The 20,713-nt window shown below is 52.4% G+C and overlaps 2 protein-coding genes across 2 annotated transcripts in view; one reads left to right on the top strand and one right to left on the bottom strand.

The window, feature by feature from the left end:
• Window positions 1–242: 242 nt before the first annotated feature.
• On the top strand, window positions 243–4,090 carry LOC129706287 (lysoplasmalogenase-like). Its single transcript, XM_055650476.1, has 3 exons — window positions 243–1,158; window positions 2,692–2,881; window positions 3,327–4,090. Exons 1-3 carry the CDS (start codon window positions 1,015–1,017, stop codon window positions 3,749–3,751), a joined length of 759 nt encoding a protein of 252 aa, XP_055506451.1. The 5' UTR covers window positions 243–1,014; the 3' UTR covers window positions 3,752–4,090.
• A 2,302-nt stretch (window positions 4,091–6,392) lies between these two features.
• LOC129706283 (tetraspanin-9-like) overlaps window positions 6,393–20,713 on the bottom strand; it is a 30,741-nt gene continuing 16,420 nt past the window's right edge. The window contains exons 2-7 of the mRNA XM_055650472.1: window positions 15,692–15,883; window positions 15,291–15,365; window positions 11,984–12,085; window positions 11,185–11,316; window positions 10,404–10,487; window positions 6,393–9,608 (exon numbers count right to left, since the gene is read on the bottom strand). Of these exons, the coding sequence (XP_055506447.1) occupies window positions 9,537–9,608; window positions 10,404–10,487; window positions 11,185–11,316; window positions 11,984–12,085; window positions 15,291–15,365; window positions 15,692–15,883 (657 nt within the window). The 3' untranslated portion in view covers window positions 6,393–9,536. The remainder of the gene's footprint in view (window positions 9,609–10,403; window positions 10,488–11,184; window positions 11,317–11,983; window positions 12,086–15,290; window positions 15,366–15,691; window positions 15,884–20,713) is intronic.

Here is a 20,713-nt window from a genome sequence, read left to right as displayed (position 1 = left end):
TTATGTTTAATTCTATTTCAAAAGCAGCTGCTTCGTGCAATATTCTAGAACTTGCAATAATAAAATCAGACGGTGCAATTCATATGTAAGAGACTTCTGCAGTTTCAAGTTGTTCTGGAATAAACGTGAAACCAACTCCTGATGTCAGAATCATGGCCATCACAGGCAGTCTGCCAGAAAAACACAAGCAGCAGGTTTTCCTACAGTTACAGCCCCCCCCCCCCTCCTCTACTTGGATATATATTGTGCTTCCCTCATTGTCCCCTGTGCCCAATCCTTGGAGCTCAGTCCCCAACATCATTGGTGGGAGCACCTTCACCAGGTTAACTGCAGTGGTTTGAGGAAATGGCTCATCACCACTTTCTCCAGGGCAGGTCTGGGTGGGCAACAAATATTGGGCTTGCCAGTGTTTATGGCTATCAGTACCGCGATACAGTGGAAAACTTTGCATTATATCCAGGTAAATCATCCAACTATTCCAGTCAAACTATACACAAATACAGTGCAAAAAGAGCCGACCAGCGATTACCCTGTGCACTAACACTATTCTACACAATAGGGACAATTTACAATGTTACTGAAGCAAATTAACCTTCAAGCCTGCACGTCTTTGGAATGCGGGAGGACACCGGAGCATCCGGGGAAAACCCACGCGGTCACGGGGAGGACGTTCAAACTCCGTTCAGACAGTACACGTAGTCAGGATGAAACCCGGGTCTCTGGCGATGCAAGGCAGCAACTCTACCTGATATAGAGGGGATGTACAAATCTGTAGCGCGAATGTACATCTGTAGACTGAGTCTAAACTCCACAGATCAAGGGCAACGACAACGCGCGGCCGTTGCACGGACCTCCGCCCACCGCGGCATCGGCGACAACGGGGGTGTCCGGGACTGTCGGTTCCACAGAGCCGTCGCCATGGGAACCGCGGGCCCTGCTGCGCCGTCGCCATGGGAACCGCGGGCCCTGATGCGCCGTCGCCATGGGAACCGCGGGCCCTGATGCGCTGTCGCCATGGGAACCGCGGGCCCTGATGCGCCGTCGCCATGGGAACCGCGGGCCCGGCTGCGCCATCACCATAGGAACGGCCCTCCGTCGCCATGGGATCGGGGCCCGGCCGGGCGGCGGAGCGGAGCGGCGGACATGGAGGTCTACAAGGTGACCCAGGGTGAGGGGGTCCCACTCTGCGAGGGAAACTTCCCTTCGCCCTCCGCCTAAACCCACTCTTGTCACTGGGTCACCCAGCTCGGAAACAGGCCCTTCAGCCCCTCTCGTCGATGCTGACCAACATGCCCCATCTGCACTGGTCCCACATCCCGCGTTTGGCCCATATCCCTCTAAACCTGCCCTATCCACGTACCTGCCTAATTAATTCCAAATGCTATTATAGTATCAACCTGACCCGTTGAGTTACTCCAGCACTTTGTGTCCATCTAGCTCCTCTGGCAGCTCGTTCCATATACCCACCGCACTGGAAAAGTTGTTTCTCGAATTCCAATTAAATCTTTCCCTTCTCACCATAAACGTTCTTGATTCCCCTACCCTGGGTAAGTATATTCACCCTAATTATTCTCGTGGTTTTATAAACCTCTCTGCGGTCATCCCTCAGCCTCCGATGTTCCAATGAGAATAAACCCAGTCTCTCCAATCTCCCCTTAGAGCTGCAGCTCTCCGTCCCAGGCAACGCCTTGGTGAATCTTTCCTGCACTCTCTCTATTTCTACCACAAACTCAATGCTCCATGGTCCCAGCCTGTGAAGAATATCAAATGTCCTCTTTACTATCTCATCCATCTGTGTGTGCCCAACTTTCCAGCTGATCTCAGTCATTCTGTATCCATTGACACACTTCTTCCCCTACAATGACTCTACTATTTTTTGTCTTGAATACAAATTAACTAATCAGATCACCTATGTTCTTGTAATCTCATCCAAAAAAAATGATTTGGGTGCAATGCTGGTTGCCCCAATACAATAAGGACATGGACACTTTAGAAAGTGTTCAGAGGAGGTTTACCAAAAATGATGCCTTATTTAGGGGAATATGTACAAGGAGAGGTTGGACAGACTTGAATTGTTTTCTCTGGAACGCTGGAAGTTGCAGGGTGATCTGGTAGAAGTATTAAAATTATGAGATAAATAGATAGGGTTGACAGAACCTTTCTTCAAGGTGGACATGTCAAATACTAGAGAGCACAGGTGAGAGAGGGAAAGTTTAAAGGAGATGTGCTAATCCAATTGCCCACATTAGGACTGTCCCTCTATGCCTTGCATAGTTAATACTTGTCCTAATTGTCACTTAAACATAGTGATAGTATCTGATCCACCACATTCTCTGGCATCATGTTTCAGATATCAACCATCTCCGTGTGAGAAACACTGATATCTCCGTTAAAGTTCCTTCCTCTCACCAGTCCCCGAGCCGTGATAAAGATGTATTCAAACTTTAAACACTGTATTCAAACTTCTTTGTCCGTGAAATGCAGCATCGAACCAGGTCCTTTGCAACAACTTGTTCATGCCGACCAAGATGTCTACCTGAGTGTGTGCCATCTACCTGTATTTGGTCCAAGCCTTTCCTATTCACATACCTGACTGAACTGGGCATTGTGGAGCTCCCGACCTGATCCATCTGATTGCAGGCTCTGCTGCCATTGTGGAGTTAGACTCTGACTTGATCTCTCCTCCTGCAGATGCTGTTACCCTTCGCCTTGGCTCTTTTGGTCAGGTACCAGTATGGATTGCCGGAGCAACCACCGGACCAGTTGAAGATGTTCTTCAGGTTTCTGCCAGTCCTGGTCCTCATCATTCTGATCCTAGAGAACCATCGTGGAAACGACTTCTCCCTCAGACTTGTGTCAGGCATGGGCTTCGCTGGGGCAGGTATTTGTGGCTCTGCAGGTCTCTAGTTAATTTTTGAGGTGTGCAGCGACCAGGCGGGGCTGTGCCCAGCACTCAGTTCCAGCTTCATCACTCTGCCACCTCTATTCTGGTACCAGGGACTGACCCATCGATGCCCACAGTTACTCTGCCGCTGCAGCAGTCGCTAGCTGGGGTCCCCACAAGATGGCATGCCTCAGGGGATAGCTCCACAACTGAACTGCATGCGCTTTTTGAAAGATTGATCCAGTGGGTCTCCTGTTCCTTTGCCTCACATTTGGCAGGATGGGCATGGGTTTGAGGGAGAAGGTTTAAGGTGGGAAGGGTTTGGGGGAGGTGGGGTTAAGGTATGTCCCTGTGCAGTGGGACCTGCAGCCTTTCTCTGGGAATGATCGGCAATTGTACCGCCAGGTGCCACAGGGTGACGGCTGTTCTCTGCTCCCTGCAGGTGATGTCTGCCTCCTGTACAAAGAGCAACACCTAAACCACAGCATCATCTGCTTCTGGCTTGGCTACTGCATGCTGACCGTGGCGTTCGGGCTGAAACTGGACAACGCGTTGCTGGGTGCTGCCATCGGGGCAGTGGCGGCAGTCGCGTACCTCGTGCTGCAACCCACGGTGCGGGGGGTGAACCAGGTCATGGCACTGGCATACTTGCTGGCGGCGCTGCTGATGATCTGGAGGGCCGCGGCCTGGTGGAAGAACTCACGGCACAGGAGCAGCACGTCAGCCATGTGTGGCACCATCGCCCTGGCAACCTCCAACCTCATCCTCCCCACCCACGTCTTCAATTTCCCCGTCCCCCACAACCAATTCCTGGTCACGTCCTTCTACTACACAGGCCAGCTGCTCATTGCTGTATCCTCACTCTAGCAGCCCCCACTCCCACTTGTTCAAACCATTCCTTTTTACATCAATTCCCAGCCTTCCCCCTGTGGGCGCTCCAAGCTGCTCAACCCCCACCCACCAGACCCCAACCGTCAGTGTCGTGGTCACAGGTCAACCCCCCCCCCCCCCCCCCTCCCCCCTCCGTCCCACAGCCTGACTGCAAACCCAAAGCCTGAAACAGCCTCTGGGCGCACCCCCTCAGAACCCACAAAACCCCCTCAACCTCAGAACCCTGAAAACTCCTCTTCCCCTTGAGCACCTATTCTCAAAGTGAAATAAAGAGACCAATGTCAAACCGAAATGGAATGATACACAAAATGTGGTAGGAATCTGTTTCTTCATGAAAAATCATAGAGTCCTACATTGCATAAACAGGCCCGCTGGCACAGCTTACTCATGCCAACCATTATGATCATCTAAGTTTGGCCCATGTCCCTCAAACCCTTTCCTGCCCATGCACCAATCCAAATATCTTTTAGATATAAGAGAAGCACAAAAAGCTGAAGTAACTCAGCCTCAGCGGGACAGGCAGCATCTCTTGATAGAAGGAATGGGTGACATTTCAGGTTGAGACCCTTCTTCAGCCTAATCAATTGTACCTGCCTTAACTACTCCTCTGGCAGTTCATTCCATACACCCATCAACTTGCATGTGAAAAGGTTGACCCTCAGGTTTCTATTAAATCTTTCCCTTCTCACCTTAAAGCGACATCCTCTGTTTCTTGATTCCCCTACCTCGGGTAACGACTGTGCTTTCTTCCAATCTGTTCTCATCATGATTTTATACATCTCTATAAGATCATCCCTCATCCTCCTCTGCTCCAAGAAATAAAGTCCTCGCCTGCCCAACAGGTGCAATAATAGCATTTAAAAGACATTCGAACAGGTACATGGCTAGAAAAGATTTAGGGGGATATGAGCCAAACGCAGACAAATGGGACTAACTCAGGAAAGCACTTGGTTGGCACGGAGGAGTTGGACCGAAGGGTCTGTGTCTGTGCTGCATACAACTGTATGGCAGAGAGGATTAGCAAAGATCCCAAAGCATTTCATAAATATATTCAGAGAAAGAGTGGGGATCATCGGAGCAATCTGCGTGTGGGACCAGAGGACATGGGTGAGGCTTGAGATAATATTTCAGCTGCAATCAATACTTTGGATGCAGATTTCAGGAAGGGGGACAGGGATGTTTGGAAGCAAGCTAACATAAAAGGAGGAAGTATGAGATGCCTTTTGGCATAAGGTGAGGTGCCACAAGCCACTCTTTAAGAAGGGTAGCAGGGATAAGCCAGTTATCTACAAACCACTGAACCTTGTGTCAATGTTAGGGAAATGATTGGAGATCTCCCCAAGGGGATATTTGATGAACATTTGGAAAGACAGGGACCGATCAAAGATAGTTAACATGTCTTTGTGCAAAGAAATTCCTGCCTCACTTATTTGATTGGGATTTTTGAGAAGGTAACTAAGAAGATTAATGAAGGCAGAGCCTTAAACCTGTCTATATGGATGAGCAATTCCTTGCAATGTCCCACGCAGGGGTAAACAGACCCCTTGAGTGTGATTGTAGGAAGTATGAGTGGTACATTTGTGGAGAACTTGGTTATATTGATCATGTGGCAAATTGGGCAGAGCAACAACAGATGGATTTTAATCCCACTAAATGACCGATGCAGTACCAATGAGGCTGGCTCCTACCTACACCGTGGATAGTGGGGCACTGGGAGTGTTGAGGAACCGGAGGCCAAAGATTCTGGAAGGTGCAGCAGGAGTGTCTAGCGATGGAGAAGGCAGACAAGATACTTGCCTTCAGCACTGACGTTAATATGGTAACATCATTTTATGGCACCACTTTGTTAAAACGTCTGGTCGGGCCACAGGTGGAGAGGGTGCACCAGGATGTTCCTGGGTGGAGTGGTTCCTTCATGAGGAGACACCTTTTTTTTCACGGGGGGCAGGGATAGGAAACTGAGGGGACATAAATAGGGTGCAGAGGGAGAGAGAGAACTTTCCTCCACATCAGCGCTGTATGAAATTAAGGTACAGATTTCAGGTAAGTCTTAAGAGGTTTGGGGGAGACAACAAAGCTCTATTTTCATCTGGGGTGGCTGAAATCTGGAACATACTGGAATCCAGAACACACTGCTTGAGGGGGAGCACCGCACTGTGGGAGGAGAAATACTGAGGGAGAGCCACACTGTGGAAAGGGCCTCTGCCGAGTTTACCCTTGACTCATACTCGCAGTATGGTCGTCACGAGGTCGTAGGTAGGTCGTGATGTTAGTCATAGGTACTCGTGGCATCAAGTAGGTTGGGCATTATTCTAGCCTGTTTAAAAAATGTCCACGAATTGATGAGTGTGTTGTAGCGTGTGTCAGTGAGTGTTGTTAAGTGTCAGTGATCCCCGCGGATGAAGGATCCGTGTGATGACTCCTGGGATGTTGCCACACGGCACCACGGGTAGCCACAGATGAAAGGCCTGCACACATGAAAGGCGTTCATGTAATCGGCAACAGTGAATCAGTCGACAGATCCACCCCCCTCTCGGTGCCGCGGCAAGCACTGCGAGCATGACGGACACACCTGGATGTCAAACAGTGAACATTCAATAAAGAAATCTCGGCCAAATCATCTGAAGATTCTTTATTACCAGCAGTTAAAATCCTGCAAACATCAAAAACCTTTGCCCGACCCCAAATTGTAAAACCGAAAGGAAAGTGCAGAGAAACGCATTTGTGGGAGTTCAGTCCCTTCAGCTCTCGATTTAGAACCAACGAGAATATTAAACTGTAGCCAAATGCTATATAAATAAATTCAGCATTTTTTTTTGTTGCAAATTTGTACATTTTTAGATTATGAATGAATTCAAAACATGCTAACAATAAGCCCATTGTTGCTAGAAGCCACCTGGTGAAAGTGAAGTGGGGTCAGAGGCTGCAGGGAGTGATCCTTGGTCAAAGACTGCAGCAGTGACCAGCCGGCTAGTGGCGTGCAGAGAGCAGCGATCAAGATCAGTTTATTGTCACATGTACCACTTAAGGTAAAGTGACACTCGAGTTACCATACAGCCATACTAGGTAAACATACAGACATACTAAGTGACTATAACATCCTCACCCTCACCACCTTCCTAACGGAGCGGCGACAGGCAACAGTGTCCCAAACTGCCCCCAAACCAGTGCTTGGCACGTCCCACAGACCCTCTCCTTCCGAAGCAGTGACCCCTCCTGAGGAAAGCGGTGTACACCGGGAAATTCCTGCAGTCACAGACTTTGCTGTCACAATGGAGAGATGGAGACAATATTGTGAAGTGACTCTGTTTAACATAACCAGATGCAACTAACCACCACTGGCTCTGGTTAACATAACCATGGGTAACTAACCAACACTGGTAACTCGCAAACACCGGTCACTGTTTCTAGTCAGTGGTTGATCAGTGGTGATCGCGGATGTTGAGGGTGGGGGATGGGCCATGGGCGAGGCATTAACTGTCCAGCTCCCTTTTACTGTGCCAGTCTTAGCCTGGCAATGTCAGGGCACAAATGATGAATGTAATTTATCAGACCGTGCTGAATGTTGTCACCTTAAACAAGGACCATAGGCTGCTGCTTCTACTGTTATACAGTCATTGCAACTATCCCGATAACTGACCTCATGGTGGGAGGAAGGTGATGATGTGGCAACTGCAGATACACACCGAGTAACCCCTGCAGGGATGCGCAGACACAGTCAGTTTCTAGTTTAGAGATACAGTGTTGAAACAGGCCCTTCGCCCCACCGAGTCCGCACCGACTAACATCACCCAGAACACTTGTTCCATCCTACACACTAGGGACAATTTAGATAATCCAATTAACCAACAAACCTGCACGTCTTTGGAGTGTGGGAGGAAACTGGAGCACCTGGGGAAAATCCACCCGGTTACAGGGAGAACTTGCAAACTCTGTACAGTCAGGATCTAACCTGGGTCGCTGGCGGTGTGAGGCAACTGCTCTACCGCTGCACCACTGTGCTGGGCTGGGACATGATGTACAACACCTATACTCATCTCCTCTAGCTGAGGTCTGACTACATCTGGTGACGTTGTCATCAGTTTTACGGGGTTCCTTACCCGAGTCAACCTGTGCTTCAGTGTCACCGCACCTCTGGCTCATTGTTGCGTGTTTGGACCCAGGTCGGGTTGAGGTGTAGAGCTCAGTGGTGCTGGTCAAACCCACGGTGGATGTTGTGACCAGTTGGTAGCACTTTTGGTGAGATGTAACACTGTACTAATCGAGAGATGGATCAGGTGGTGATTAGCTGGTTGGGTTTGCCCTGCTTTCTGTGGATGGCATATTAGTGGGCATAGTCGGGGAGAGGCCAGGGGTGTTGGTGGGCCAGAATAGCTTGGCTGGGAATGGAGGGAAAGTCTTCCCACTAACTCTGGTACGGCACTTCGATAAACAATGCTCCAGGTACATGGTTAGGAAAGGTTTAAGGGGACACGGCCAGATACAAGCAAGTGGGAGTTGATGGGTTATGCATCATGGTCAGCATGGAGGGGTTGGGCCGAACGGGCCCGTCTTCCATGCTGTATGACTCTCTGACTGCGTGTAGCCGTTCGCTGCGTCGCTTGGCTGTGCTGTCTGTGGGGGTGGGACGGACAGTGTCCCCCTGAGGCACGGGACACAGGACGAGGGTCAGAAGACGAGGTCAGTTGAGGGGCAGAGTAAGTTGAAGCTGGTGAGGTGACTACAAGGAGAGACTGATGCCAGGTCAGGGGCATTGACTGCTTTCTGACCTGGAACTGCTGAGGCTCCAGTTGTTTCATGTTAATTACAAACCAGTGACCAGTTGGTAAAGAGACAGAAAGTCCGACAAGTCTCTGTCAGCTCCACGTGTTGCAGCCGGGACCGCCGGCACAGACACTCACACTAATCATTGTCCTCCCATCACCCTCACCACTCTCCACATCCAGCCACGCTCCCACATAAATCACATTGCGCTTGCCATGGGAAAGTGAAGCAGTAAAATAAAAAGATTAGCACAGTACAAAATGCTCCCAAAGGATATATTTTCCTAATCTATCTTTAAAAAAAGTTGTTCATTTAATTGCAAAAAAGTGACCACCAGCTGTGGTCAGGCCTCCGGGCTGCGGCTGTGTCACTGGGCTCTTCCGATGTCCCGGACTGGAGCGGGTTAACGGGCCACCCTCGGCCACCAGGGTCAAAGTTACCGGTGACCTGGCACGTTACCTGCCGGCGTCCAACCTGTCCGCTTCCCTTTTCAATGTATTTGCACAAAGGGCGATTTGGTTTCTGCTCTGGGAGTGTGCAGCGCTCAGCTGGGCAGAGGCACCCTCTCGTCACTGCAGGACGGGACCCTGGCGACGTCCGAAACAGACCTTTGAGCCTGACGCTGATCCAGTGCGGCCCACTCCACTCCCGGCAGGAGAGGAGGAGGAGGAGGAGAGGAGAGGAGTGAAAGGGAATCGGTGGCAGATGTTTGCCGACGAGGTTCCGAGCTGCGCCGACAGAAAGCCACTTCTGAGCTGGGGTCGTGGGTGGAGAGATGTTGAGGTCAGGGCCACTGTGTCAAGAACCAGTGGTGGGAGAGGGGCTGCAGTCACCGAGTCACACAGAAGCAGGCAGGGTTTAGTACTTTAATTTTCTTTGGCAAAAGAGAAGGAATGCTCCCTGGTGAAGAGGCTGCAGCAGGAGTCGGGCGTGGAGGGGCGGTGGGTGACTGGTGGTGGAAGAGCCGGCGGGACAGTGACCCATTCCCACACCAAGACTAGGCCTTGTACTTTTTACCACCTTTGGAGATCTGGTGAAACAAAGTCATCGAGAACGCCATGCCCAGAATCTGCAAGGAAATAAAATGGAACGAGTCACCGACCACCATCACCTTCCCGCCGCCCAGGATTTGCCATGACCGTCTCGTGCCCGACCTGTCCAGGGCACACAGTGTGGAGATGGATGGGCAAGATCGCTCACCGCTGAGTGTGGGCTGCATGTAACACCGTGCATGGGAAGTCCAACCGGTCCGGGATCTGCACTAGCCCCACCACTGGAGTGTTGGATTCTCCCGCGTGGGAGAGGGAGCTCCGGGAATCTCGTTGCCCCTCCACGGAGATTGATGTTTGTAACCTAGAGCGACGGGTCTTTGTAATCGGACCAATTGGGGGCCAGGGCCAGAGGTCAAAGATCAGCACCTCATCCAGTGGTGGAGTGTGCAGGTGGGGCTGTGGTAGGGGGTCTGTGAGGGCAGTGGTCTGGGACATTGGGGGCTGGGCTGGGTGGGGTGACAAGGCAGGGGGTCTGAGGCACTGCGAACCATGCGGGGTGAGGTTGACAGGCCAGAGGTCTAGGTTGACGGGTCTGGGCCGGAAGTCTCCCTGCTGAGACCATGACAAGTCTGCTGCCCTGCAGCAGTCTAGACAGCTAGACACTGATGAACAGTCTGTAGTCTAGACGGCAAGACTCGGGGAACAGACTGGAGTCTAAATGGCTAGAGGGAATGGTTTGGAGTCTAAAATGGCTAGATTCAGAGAACAGACTGGGGTCTAGACAACCAGAAGCTGATAAACAGTCTGTAGTCTAGACAGCTAGACTGAGGAAACAGATTGTTTGGATGAGTGTAGGTAACAAGGGTCTGTACCTGGATCACCACGACAGTCATGGCGACCGATCCCAGAACCACCGTCTGCTGCTCGATGAAGGCCTTGATCTTGTCGTAGCAGCCCTGATAATGAGAGGGGAGAGATAGGTCACCGTGGGCACGGGGTGATGGAGGGAGATAGTTCACGGCCTACAGGTGAGGGACGACCTCTGAACACCACGGCGTCTAATGTCCAGTGAACACTACAGCTGGTCTGGTCTTGTTCACCAGAATGCTACCAGGATTAGAGGAGAGGTTGTGCACACTTGGATTGTTTTCTCCAAAGCGTCAGAGGTTGAGAAGAGGTCTGAAGTGTCAGAGGTTAGGTTATAAGGTCATGTGATAGCAGTAGAATTAGGCCATTTGGCCCATCAAGTCTATTCTGCCATTCAACCATAGCTGATCTATCTCTTCCTTCTAACCCCATTCTCCTGCCTTCTCCCCATAACCTGTTTAAGAAGGAACTGCAGATGCTGGAAAATCGAAGGTACACAAAAATGCTGGAGAAACTCAGCGGGTGCAGCAGCATACCCATAACCCCCCCATAACCACTGACACCTGTACTAATCAAGAATTTCTCCACCTTAAAAATATCCACTGATATTTGTTCATACTCCAGGATGATTTTGGAATAGCAGGAATCTTATCCACAAAGTAAACCTTTTGAAGTTATAAAGTTATTTAAGGCGTAGATGGGGTAGACGGTCAGAACGTCTTCAGATCTAACAAACGGCCAGTGAACACCGTGGGACTAATGTCTGGGGAAAGCCTCGGCTCTTACCTTGCTGAACCACTTGCTGGGGTCGTGCTGTCCACACTTCTGACTGTACTCCTGGCAGCAGGAGTCGGGAACAATGTTATCTCCCATGACGCGGTTCCAGTCCGTCGAGTTGTCCACCCCACAGCACGTGTACTGAGGGGGAGGAGAGAGCGGTCACACAGGTCAGGAGCAGTGAGGAGGCTGGACATAGAGGGAGGGGTGGGGGAGAGGGGCGATGAAAGGGGGAGGGGACTATGGGGCATGGGAGAGGATGACAGAGTGGGGGGGGTGAGTCAGGTAGATTCCACTGGGTGAACTAGGGAGGGGGTGAGGAGCTGGGGAGGGGAGGGGGGAGAGGGGAGGGGAGAGGGGGGGGGGGGAGAGGGGGGGGGGAGGGGGAGAGGGGAAGTGGGGGAGGGGGTGAGTTAGGTAAATCCCACTGAGTGAATCAAACATTGCCTTTTCCATTAATTAGATTAGACAGGGTTGGGAAAGGGGGGCGGATTTAGGGAGAGACTTAGGAGAAAAGAAAGATGGAAAATTGGGCAATGGACTTTAAATCGCAGCAAGTGGACAACATAACATTTTGGGAAGTGAAATGGACACGCGTGCGGTGAATGGTTGGGTGTTGATGAATGCAGGGACCAGGCCATTCGGCCCACATGTCTACCCCTGCCCCTAGACATCCACCTGTTCAGTGCCAGGAGCCGGCTCTCTGCCCTGTCCCCGGGACGATTCAGGGGCCAGATGGAAGCCCATTGTGGCAGCGGGAGAGGATGGAGTGAAGGGGGCGGTGAATGTTCCGGAACCTGCCTCCTACCTCGGTCTGAATGATGTTCCAGGCGTTGGTGAGTCCGATGTTGCCCGCGGCGCCGTACAACTCCAGCCCGGCCTTCAGGTCCTCCCGGGCATAGTCTGCCACCTGTAGGCAACGGAAACCTTCAGCAACAGGCACAGGTTGACAAACCGCACAAACCGCAGGGGTCAGGGACAGGCCCACCACACAACACACCGACACACGGCACAACGCAACACACCGACACACGGCACAACACAACACACGGCACAACGCAACACACACCGACACACGGCACAACACAACACACCGACACACGGCACAACACAACACACGGCACAACGCAACACACCGACACACGGCACAACACAACACACACAACACAACACACCGACACACGGCACAACACAACACAACACACGGCACAACAACACACACCGACACACGGCACAACACAACACACCGACACACACAACACAACACACGGCATAACGCAACACACCGACACACGGCACAACACATGACACACGGCACAACGCAACACACCGACACACGGCACAACACAACACACCGACACACCACAACTGGCACAACACAACACATGACACAACACAACACACCGACACACGGCACAACACAACACACACGGCACAACACAACACACACCGACACACGGCACAACACAACACACACGACACACGGCACAACACAACACACGGCACAACGCAACACAACACATGACACAACGTAACACCAACAGTGACATCATTCAGACAACACCAACATATGACAGCATGACATCAACACATCGCACATGGCACCCACACACGACACAACACACCAACATTCAGCAAAACACGCCGTGCGCTCTTCTCACTGCAACCGTTGGGCAGGAGGCACAGAAGCCTGAAGTCCCGCACCACCAGGTTCAGGAACAGCTGCTTTCCTGCAGCCATCAAGGTCTTGAACCGACCCACTCAACACTAATCCTACCCCGGCAACGGAACACTACGGGCCACATCTTGCACTACTGTGACTGGTTTCTAATTGTCGCCTTGGACTCCATGCCACTGGTTCCTGACCCAGATCCGTCAAGAACCGTGTGGTGGCTGTCTGTGCACCAGTCTCCCCAAGTTAAACAATGTCACGCACAGGCATCCTCCCAAAAGAGGACAGTCATGCTAGTTCGAGTGATTGCTGATGATGATGAAATTGTCCCTAGTCTGTAGGATAGAACTGGTGCATGGGGTGATCGTTGGTCGGGGCTGACTCGGTGGGCCGATGGTCCTGTTTCCATGCTGTATCTCTAAATTGAACTAAATGGGAGACTCCTTGGAGGGAACTTGGGGACACAAGCGTCATGTCCAATAACCGCGGGCAGCGGGGAGTAGGTCCCATGGAGGCAGCTCGGGGAGAGGAGGGTGCTGGGAGAGAGCAGGAGGGTGCTGGGAGAGACGCCTTGTGTTTACTGCACTGCGGGCAGTGGGGAGTAGGTCACAGGCTCCGGCCCCTAGTGCTGATCCGTAATTACAGGTGATTAGCCGCCACCATCTGCTGAATGCAGTGGAGCTGATCTCAGTCCCCGATTACACGGGCAGCCACAAACTGCTCCCGTCAGGCTCCACACACACACAGACAACTCGGCTGTTTACAATTCCCAAGGATTTAAAGCAATATTTTCCTTTGTCAATCCACACTGCTGGGGGCTTCGAACGGGAAAGGGGATTATTGCACGACTGCAGGAACGGCTCTCCCCAGGGAAGGAGACCGGACCACAATGGCCACCTTCGAGCAGGTTGTGCCGACTGGTCCCGAGGCTGCAAGGCTCGAGTTACAAGGAGAGGCTGCGGCTGTTTCCCTGCAGTGAAGGGGGGGGGGGGGGGGGGGGGGGGGGGGGGGGGTGATAGAGGTTAATAAATCCCCAAAGGGCAGCGACAAAGTAGACAGTGACAGGGATTTTTTCCCGAGGATACGGGAATCAAGAACTGGAGGACGTGGGTTTAAGGTGAGAGGGGCAAGATTTAATAGGAACCTGAGGGGCAATTCTTCACACAGAGTGTGGTGGGTGTATGGAATGAGCTGCCAGAGGAGGTAGTTGAGGCTGGTACAATAATATTTGAAAGACATGGACAGGTACATGGATAGGAAAGGTTTGGAGAGATACGAGCCAAATGCAGGCAAATTGGAATCGTACAGGAAGGCAAGTAATGGGCATAGATGAGATGGGCCGAAGGGCCTGTGTTGATGCTGTGTAATTCTATGAATCTACGATCTTGCTGGAAATAGAAAGACTGGCTGGCAGGTTTATCCTCACTGGAATATCGGAGGCTGAATCCGTAGGTTTATAGAATTATAAGCAGCATAGAACATACAACAGTGCTGGCTCGAAGGGTCAAATGGCCTACTCCTGCACCTATTTGTCTATTGTCTATAGATATGTGGAATGAACTGCCAGTGGAAGAGGGCGGGGGATGGTTTAAGGCAGATACAATGACAGCATTTAAAAGATACTTGGACAGTGCGTGGTGGATATAAAAGATCTAGGGGGACATGGGCCAAACGTGGGAAAATGGGCCAAGATTATGTATCATGGTTGGCTTGAACAAGATCAAATGTGCCTGTGCTGCATTCTATGATTCTTATTGTCCATTCAACATAGGGAAGTAATTACGTGTGCTATAATTATACATCAGCCTTGCCAACGTTGAGGCTCCCACTGCCAGGACGTGCACCGTTCCCCATCAGGCATTCGGTGGCCCGCTGGGGTCCCACAGTGGTGGGCCGTGCACCAGTTCTGCTAAAAGCCTGCTTCTGGAATGTTCCGCAGATTAAGCGAGGTAACGAGACGGAAAGGTTATTGATGCTGAAGATGGCAAGATGGTCGGTGCGGTGTGGCAGCCTGCAGCGGCAGATTGTCACCCCTGCACCCTCTCGTTCACCACCTGTTCCAGCCCAACTCACAGCACCCTCTGACCTGCCGCCCAATGATTCACACCGGCCCGGCTGACAGGTAGACGGGCGATGGTTCCGGTGGGAAATCAGTGCCGGTGGGAAATCAGAACTGGTTCATGTTCCCACCAGAGCCGGCAGCTGGGAAACTCAAAGTCCATCATGGAGGAGCAGCAAAAACAGCTCCGTCCCAGAACCACAGCAGCTACATTATACTGCCCCGGCCAACAGCACCGATTACGCCCGTCGGAACAACGGAGGTGGGGGAGGGGGGGAATGAGAGGTGGGGGGAGTGAGAGGTAGGAGAGTGAGAGGTGGGGGGAGTGAGAGGTGGGGGAGTGAGAGGTGGGGGAGTGAGAGGTGGGGGTGAACTGGGACCTACCTCCGTCTTGTAGACAAAGAACAGGATGACCAGGATCAGCTCCATCAGAAAAATGGTCAGCAGGATGATGAAAAACTGCAACAGAGGACAGAGAGGCTGTCACAGGGGAGGCAGGCACCCTCACACACAGGCCACAGGGCCAGTCAACCCCCGGCCGGCTGGTAGGTGTCCCGGGCCCAACCTACACAACGGAGATTCACAGGACCTCGCTAGGTCCGATGGTTCCTGAAACGGCTCATCCCCACCCTTCTCCCACACCCCACCCTCTTCCCAACCATCCCCAGCCCTCTCCCCTCACCCAGCCCTTTCCGCCCCCCCTCTTTCTCACCCTCTCTGCCCCACCCCCTCCCTCCCCCCCCACCCGTCAGACCACCTCTCCCCTCCCCCCGCCGGTCACTTACACTGAGTACAAGGCACTTGTTTTCCTGGATGGCACCGAGGCACCCCAGGAATACGACCAACATGACGCTGGTTCCCGTGGCGATGACCAGGTTGGCGGCGGAGAGCGAGGGCAGGCTGGGCGCCAACGTGGCAAAGTTGCCCTGCGTGGCCGAGAGCCATATGCCCACACCCAGCAGCCCACAGCCGCACAGCTGCAAGGGGAGAGGGCACAGGTTAACGGGAGAATGTCCTGGGAGAGGGAGGCTGCGGAGGGGGGGGGGGGGGGGGGGGGGGGGGGGGGGGGGGGCACGGAGTGTCTCCAAGACCCCTGCACCCATTCACTGCCCACCCACCCTCTTCGTCCACCACCCCCGCTCCCTCAAATATGCACAGCTCACTCACCACACACCCCGCTGCCAATGCAACTGGACATTGGCCGGGCCCAGAGTTGCAACATCAGCTGTAGTTATGCAGTCATTCACTCACAACAACCTGGGTCTCAACATCAAGGAACTGATTGTGGACTTTTGAAGAGGAAGGATGAGGACAAATAATCCTGTTTATATCAATGGGACAATGGTGGAGTGCATATTTCCGAAGATCTTTCCTTGCCCCAGCACACTGATGCAATTATAAAGAAAGCACATCAGCGCCTCTGCTTCCTGAGAAGATTATGGAGATTCGCTATGTCATAGAGGATTCTCTAGAACTTCTACACAGGTGCACAGCAGAGAGCATACTGACTGCTTGCATCATGGCCTGGTTCGGCAACTTGAACGTCCAGGAGCGGAAAAGACCGCAAAAAGTTGTAACCACTGCCCAGTCCATCACCGGCTCTGACCACCCCACCATCGAAGGGATTTATCGGTCTCTGCCTCAAAAAGGCAGCCAACATCATCAGAGACCCACACCATCCTGGCCACACACCCATTTTGCCATTACCGTCGGGAGGAAGGTACAGGAGCCTGAAAACTGTAACGTCCAGGTTCAGGAACAGCTTCTTCCCTTCAGCCATCAGGCTACGAAACAGGACAACAAATAAGCTCTGAACTACCATAGACTATTTTTTATTTTTGCACAATAATTGTTTGTTTATTGAGTATGTGTGTGTATGTGTATAGAAACACACTGAACTGGGTTTCGACTCGAAACGTTGTCTATTTCCTTCGCTCCATAGATGCTGCCTCACCCGCTGAGTTTCTCCAGCATTTTTGTCTACCTTCGATTTTCCAGCATCTGCAGTTCTTTCTTGAACTTTTGTTTTCTCCCGTTATGTACTGTGTTTACATATTCTGTTGTGCAGCAAGTAAGAATTTAATTGTTCTATCTGGGACACATGACGATAAAACATTCCCTTCACCTGTCAGTTAGTTACCAGGTCACTCACCATCATGCCCGGTCAGACAGTCACTGGTCACTGCCAGCCACTACTGTTGCTAACGGTCCCGTATTAGCCGGGACATCCCATATTTTGGGCTAAATTGGTTTCTCCCATTTGGACCGCCCTTGTTCCGTATACGACTGCCACGACTCGGGTCGAGGGGACTGTCGGGTCAGAGCGCCACATCCGGCTCTGCCTCACCCATCCCGACGTAGTGCAGCCCATGGAGTGCAGCAGCAGCAGCAGCAGCGCCTCGCCCTTGGCCCCATCGGTCGGCAGCCTGGCCAGCTGTCCGACCTTCGGACCTTCGTTTACCGCCGACACCACCACCCCTCCTTCTCATGGCCGATTAGCACCTGAGCCAAATCATCATTCACCCAGCCACGGCCGAGTCGGTCAATGAATTGCCGTCGGGAATTTGACCTTTAGTCCCTTATTTGGGAGCGAGAAAGTTGGCGACCCTACCAGCCACTCACAGTTGCTCCCATGTAAACCACTGTTCAACCATGCAGCCAATGAAGACCTGGTCAGGCCACAACATCGAGGGACACAGAGGCCACTGTGGCCGGGCAGTGACCAGATGTGTCCAGCTCTTGGCTGGTGGAAGCAGACGTGTCATCCGGCCCCTCCGCGGCACCAACCAGTCTCAGTCTGAAGAAGGGTCCCGATTCCTTTCCTCCACAGATGCTGCCTGCCTGACCCGCTGAGTTACTCCAGCACTTTGTGCCTCTACTCACAGACGCGGGGTTGGAACTGTGAGGCACTTTTTATTTGCGTTAATCTGACTCCAGTTGTGACAGCGCACAGCTGGGGAATATTTAACTGTAATCACCGCGGCAAATTTCATTCAGGCCCAACTATGTGCATGGGCACAGCCGCACATGGACTGCACGCTTCCAAAAGCTTCCTCAGGGCCACTAACCCTGGCACCCTGGCAGCAGCCAATGCATTGATAAAAGCTGCCCGTTAAATCCTTTAACGTGAAACTATTTCAAGTTCCGAGCTGATTATCATCAAAGATTTAAGAACTAAACCAGTCAATTAAGAATACCTGAGCATATTCCTCCAGATTATGGAAGATCCAATCCAACAGATGATTGTTTTTGGGGGGGGGGGGTTGCGATCACGTCTCACTCTGCGGTTCTGGAGATGCCACATCTGACAGCTGGTGAAACGTGGCAAGGAGTGATGTTAGTTTAGTCTATTGTCACATGTACCGAGGTACAGTGAAAAGCTTCTGTTGCGTGCTAACCAGTCAGCGGAATGACAATCCACGATTATAATCGAGCCATCCACTGTGTACAGATGCACGAGTTAGGGAATAATGTGTAGTGGGAAATGTTGCTGTAGGAGTAGAGATTTGAAAATAGATTGTTGTGTGTGATTGCAGATCCACTTCTGTGTCCAGCCCACAAATACTCACCTGGGTTGGGCGCCATCTTGAATCATCGTCGCCACAGCAACGAGACACAAACCATGACCTGCTCCACCTGACTTCAGAGAGAGGTCACAGACGAAGGTCTGGTCAAGAGAATGTCTTAATATCGGGGGGTTAATGCCTCTAAATCAGTGCCAGGAATCCCCCAGCCCCTCAACACTCCGCATCCACCCAGAGCCTCCGCTAACAACGGGGTCTGCTGGTTCCATCCAGCGGGGACGGGGGCACGGGGGGGGGGGGGGGGATGCTGCCCTGTGGCAGGAGGCACCAGTACCCACCCTCTGCGAGCACTCAGGGGCCTGTCAGCCCGGCTAGGGCATTAGGGGAGGGAAGCCAAAGGTGCACAGATTCACAGCCAGTCCGTTAAACGCGCACATATTTCAGCAAGAGCCCTGAAGTGGGAGGTCCCTTTGGGGGAGGGGGTGGGGGGGCGAGGCCGCAGGTAGTGCCCGGCTGTCGTCAGGCGGAGCTGCCATGGGGTGGCAGGGAACCTGTGGTGGCTGTGGGCACTGGGCATCGTTGGTCCAACACTGGGGATCGCAGCCTGGAATGCCCAGAACACAGACCATTATTGTGACGCGCTGACACTGTACACCTCTACTTCCTTGGAAGGCTTAGGTTGTTCGGCATGTCGCCTACAGCTCCATTCAACACCGCAAGTAATTGCAGCAAATTGTGGATCCAGCCCACAACGTAACATAAACCAACCTCCCTCTCATTGACTCCATTTATACCTCACGCTGCCTCGGCAAGGCCAGCAGCATAATGAGGGATGTCACACCCTGGCCACTCCCTCTTCTCCCATCTCCCATCAGGCAAAAGATATAGAAGTGTGAAAACGCACACCTCCAGATTCAGGGACAGTTTCTTCCCAACTATTATCAGGCGACTGAATCATCCTACCACAACCAGAGAGCAGTCCTGAACTACTATCTACCTCATAGGGACCCTCTGTCTATCTTTGACCGGACTTTATTGGGTTTATCTTGCACTAAGCGTTATTCCCTTATCATGTAAATAGCTTGATTGTAATCATGTATTTTTTCCCGCTGACTGGATAGCACGCAACAAGAGGTTTTTCACTGTACCTTGGTACACGTGACAATGAACTCGACTAAGGACGCTGAGGAATCACAAACCACAAGAACAGACGTCCCAGCCCAGCCCAGCGCAGCACAGCACACGGCAGGCAACATGGTCCCGGCTCCAACCACAATGTGTCGGTGACGTGGGGGAGAATCAAGTCTTCCATCTGTTGACGGCCAGGATTGAGCAACTAATCCCAGCTTAGTACGGGCTGGGGATGGTGCAGTGAGCTCAGGTGCCCTGGCTGAGCACAGCTGTCTCTCCTTATCTGCTTAGAGCTATTTTCACAGCAGAATCTTCAACATGAGCTGGGGCCTTCAACTGAAGGCACAGGAACAAGTGCACTATTCTGGAGCATTGCTTGATGAGATTCTCAGCTAACCCACTCAGCACAAACAGACCAAGTGCTGGAGTGTACCTCAGTGGGTTTCTTCAGAAGGGTCCCGACCTGAAACGTCACCTGCCCAGGTTCTGCAGAGATGCTGCCTGACCCGCTGAGTTACTCCAGCACTTTGTGTGATTTTTTTTGTACACTAGCACCTGCAGTTGCTTGTGATCACAACACACAAAGAGATGGTGATATCAATGGTAAAAGGACAGGAGCAAGTAGTGCACTTCTCTGTGTGAGCCCAGGGTCTGTGAGGATGACCCTGAACTCGGGGTAGGGTCAACAGAAGGGTTGGCTGGCCTTCAGCGGGACACAGTCTGTAGGGGGGAACTGCAGATGCTGGTTTAAACCAAAGACAGACACAAAACGCTCTCACTCATTCCCCTTCCTCCTGAACCTCAGGACAGTCGTCCCTCCGACCTTGGGCTCTGGATTCTTGACGGGGAGGGGAAGGGGGAAGACAAGGAGGCGCCTGGGGGGTGGTGGGGACAGGTGGGGAGGGAAGGGTAGAGGGGGGAGGGCGAGGTAGAGGGGTTGAGGGCGAGGGGGCATTTTGGGGAATTTAAGGGAGGGTAGAGAGGGGTGATGGAGGGGTTCGGTGAGGTGATGGAGGATGGGTGAGGGAGGGTGGTGGTCATGGGAGGGTAGGGTGGGACTGAGGAGGTTGGCCATGGGTGAGGGGGGGGGGGGAAACAGTTTGGTCCACTGCCCTCCTGTACGCAGCCCCCTCATGTTGGGCCCTGCTTCCA

This window comes from Leucoraja erinacea, chromosome 19, assembly GCF_028641065.1.
Source record: "Leucoraja erinacea ecotype New England chromosome 19, Leri_hhj_1, whole genome shotgun sequence".
Lineage (NCBI taxonomy): Eukaryota > Metazoa > Chordata > Chondrichthyes > Rajiformes > Rajidae > Leucoraja > Leucoraja erinaceus.
The sequence above is the reverse complement of the archived record's forward strand: the minus strand, read 5'-3'. Positions and strand labels throughout refer to the sequence as shown.

What these genes read in the sequence shown, in the direction of transcription:
- LOC129706287 (XM_055650476.1), top strand. Translation starts at nt 1,015, where the DNA reads ATGGGAACCGCGGGCCCTGATGCGCCGTCGCCATGGGAACCGCGGGCC. An exon ending in CGGACATGGAGGTCTACAAG is followed by an intron (nt 1,159 to 2,691) that starts GTGACCCAGGGT and finishes CTCCTCCTGCAG; the next exon opens with ATGCTGTTACCCTTCGCCTT. An exon ending in CATGGGCTTCGCTGGGGCAG is followed by an intron (nt 2,882 to 3,326) that starts GTATTTGTGGCT and finishes TGCTCCCTGCAG; the next exon opens with GTGATGTCTGCCTCCTGTAC.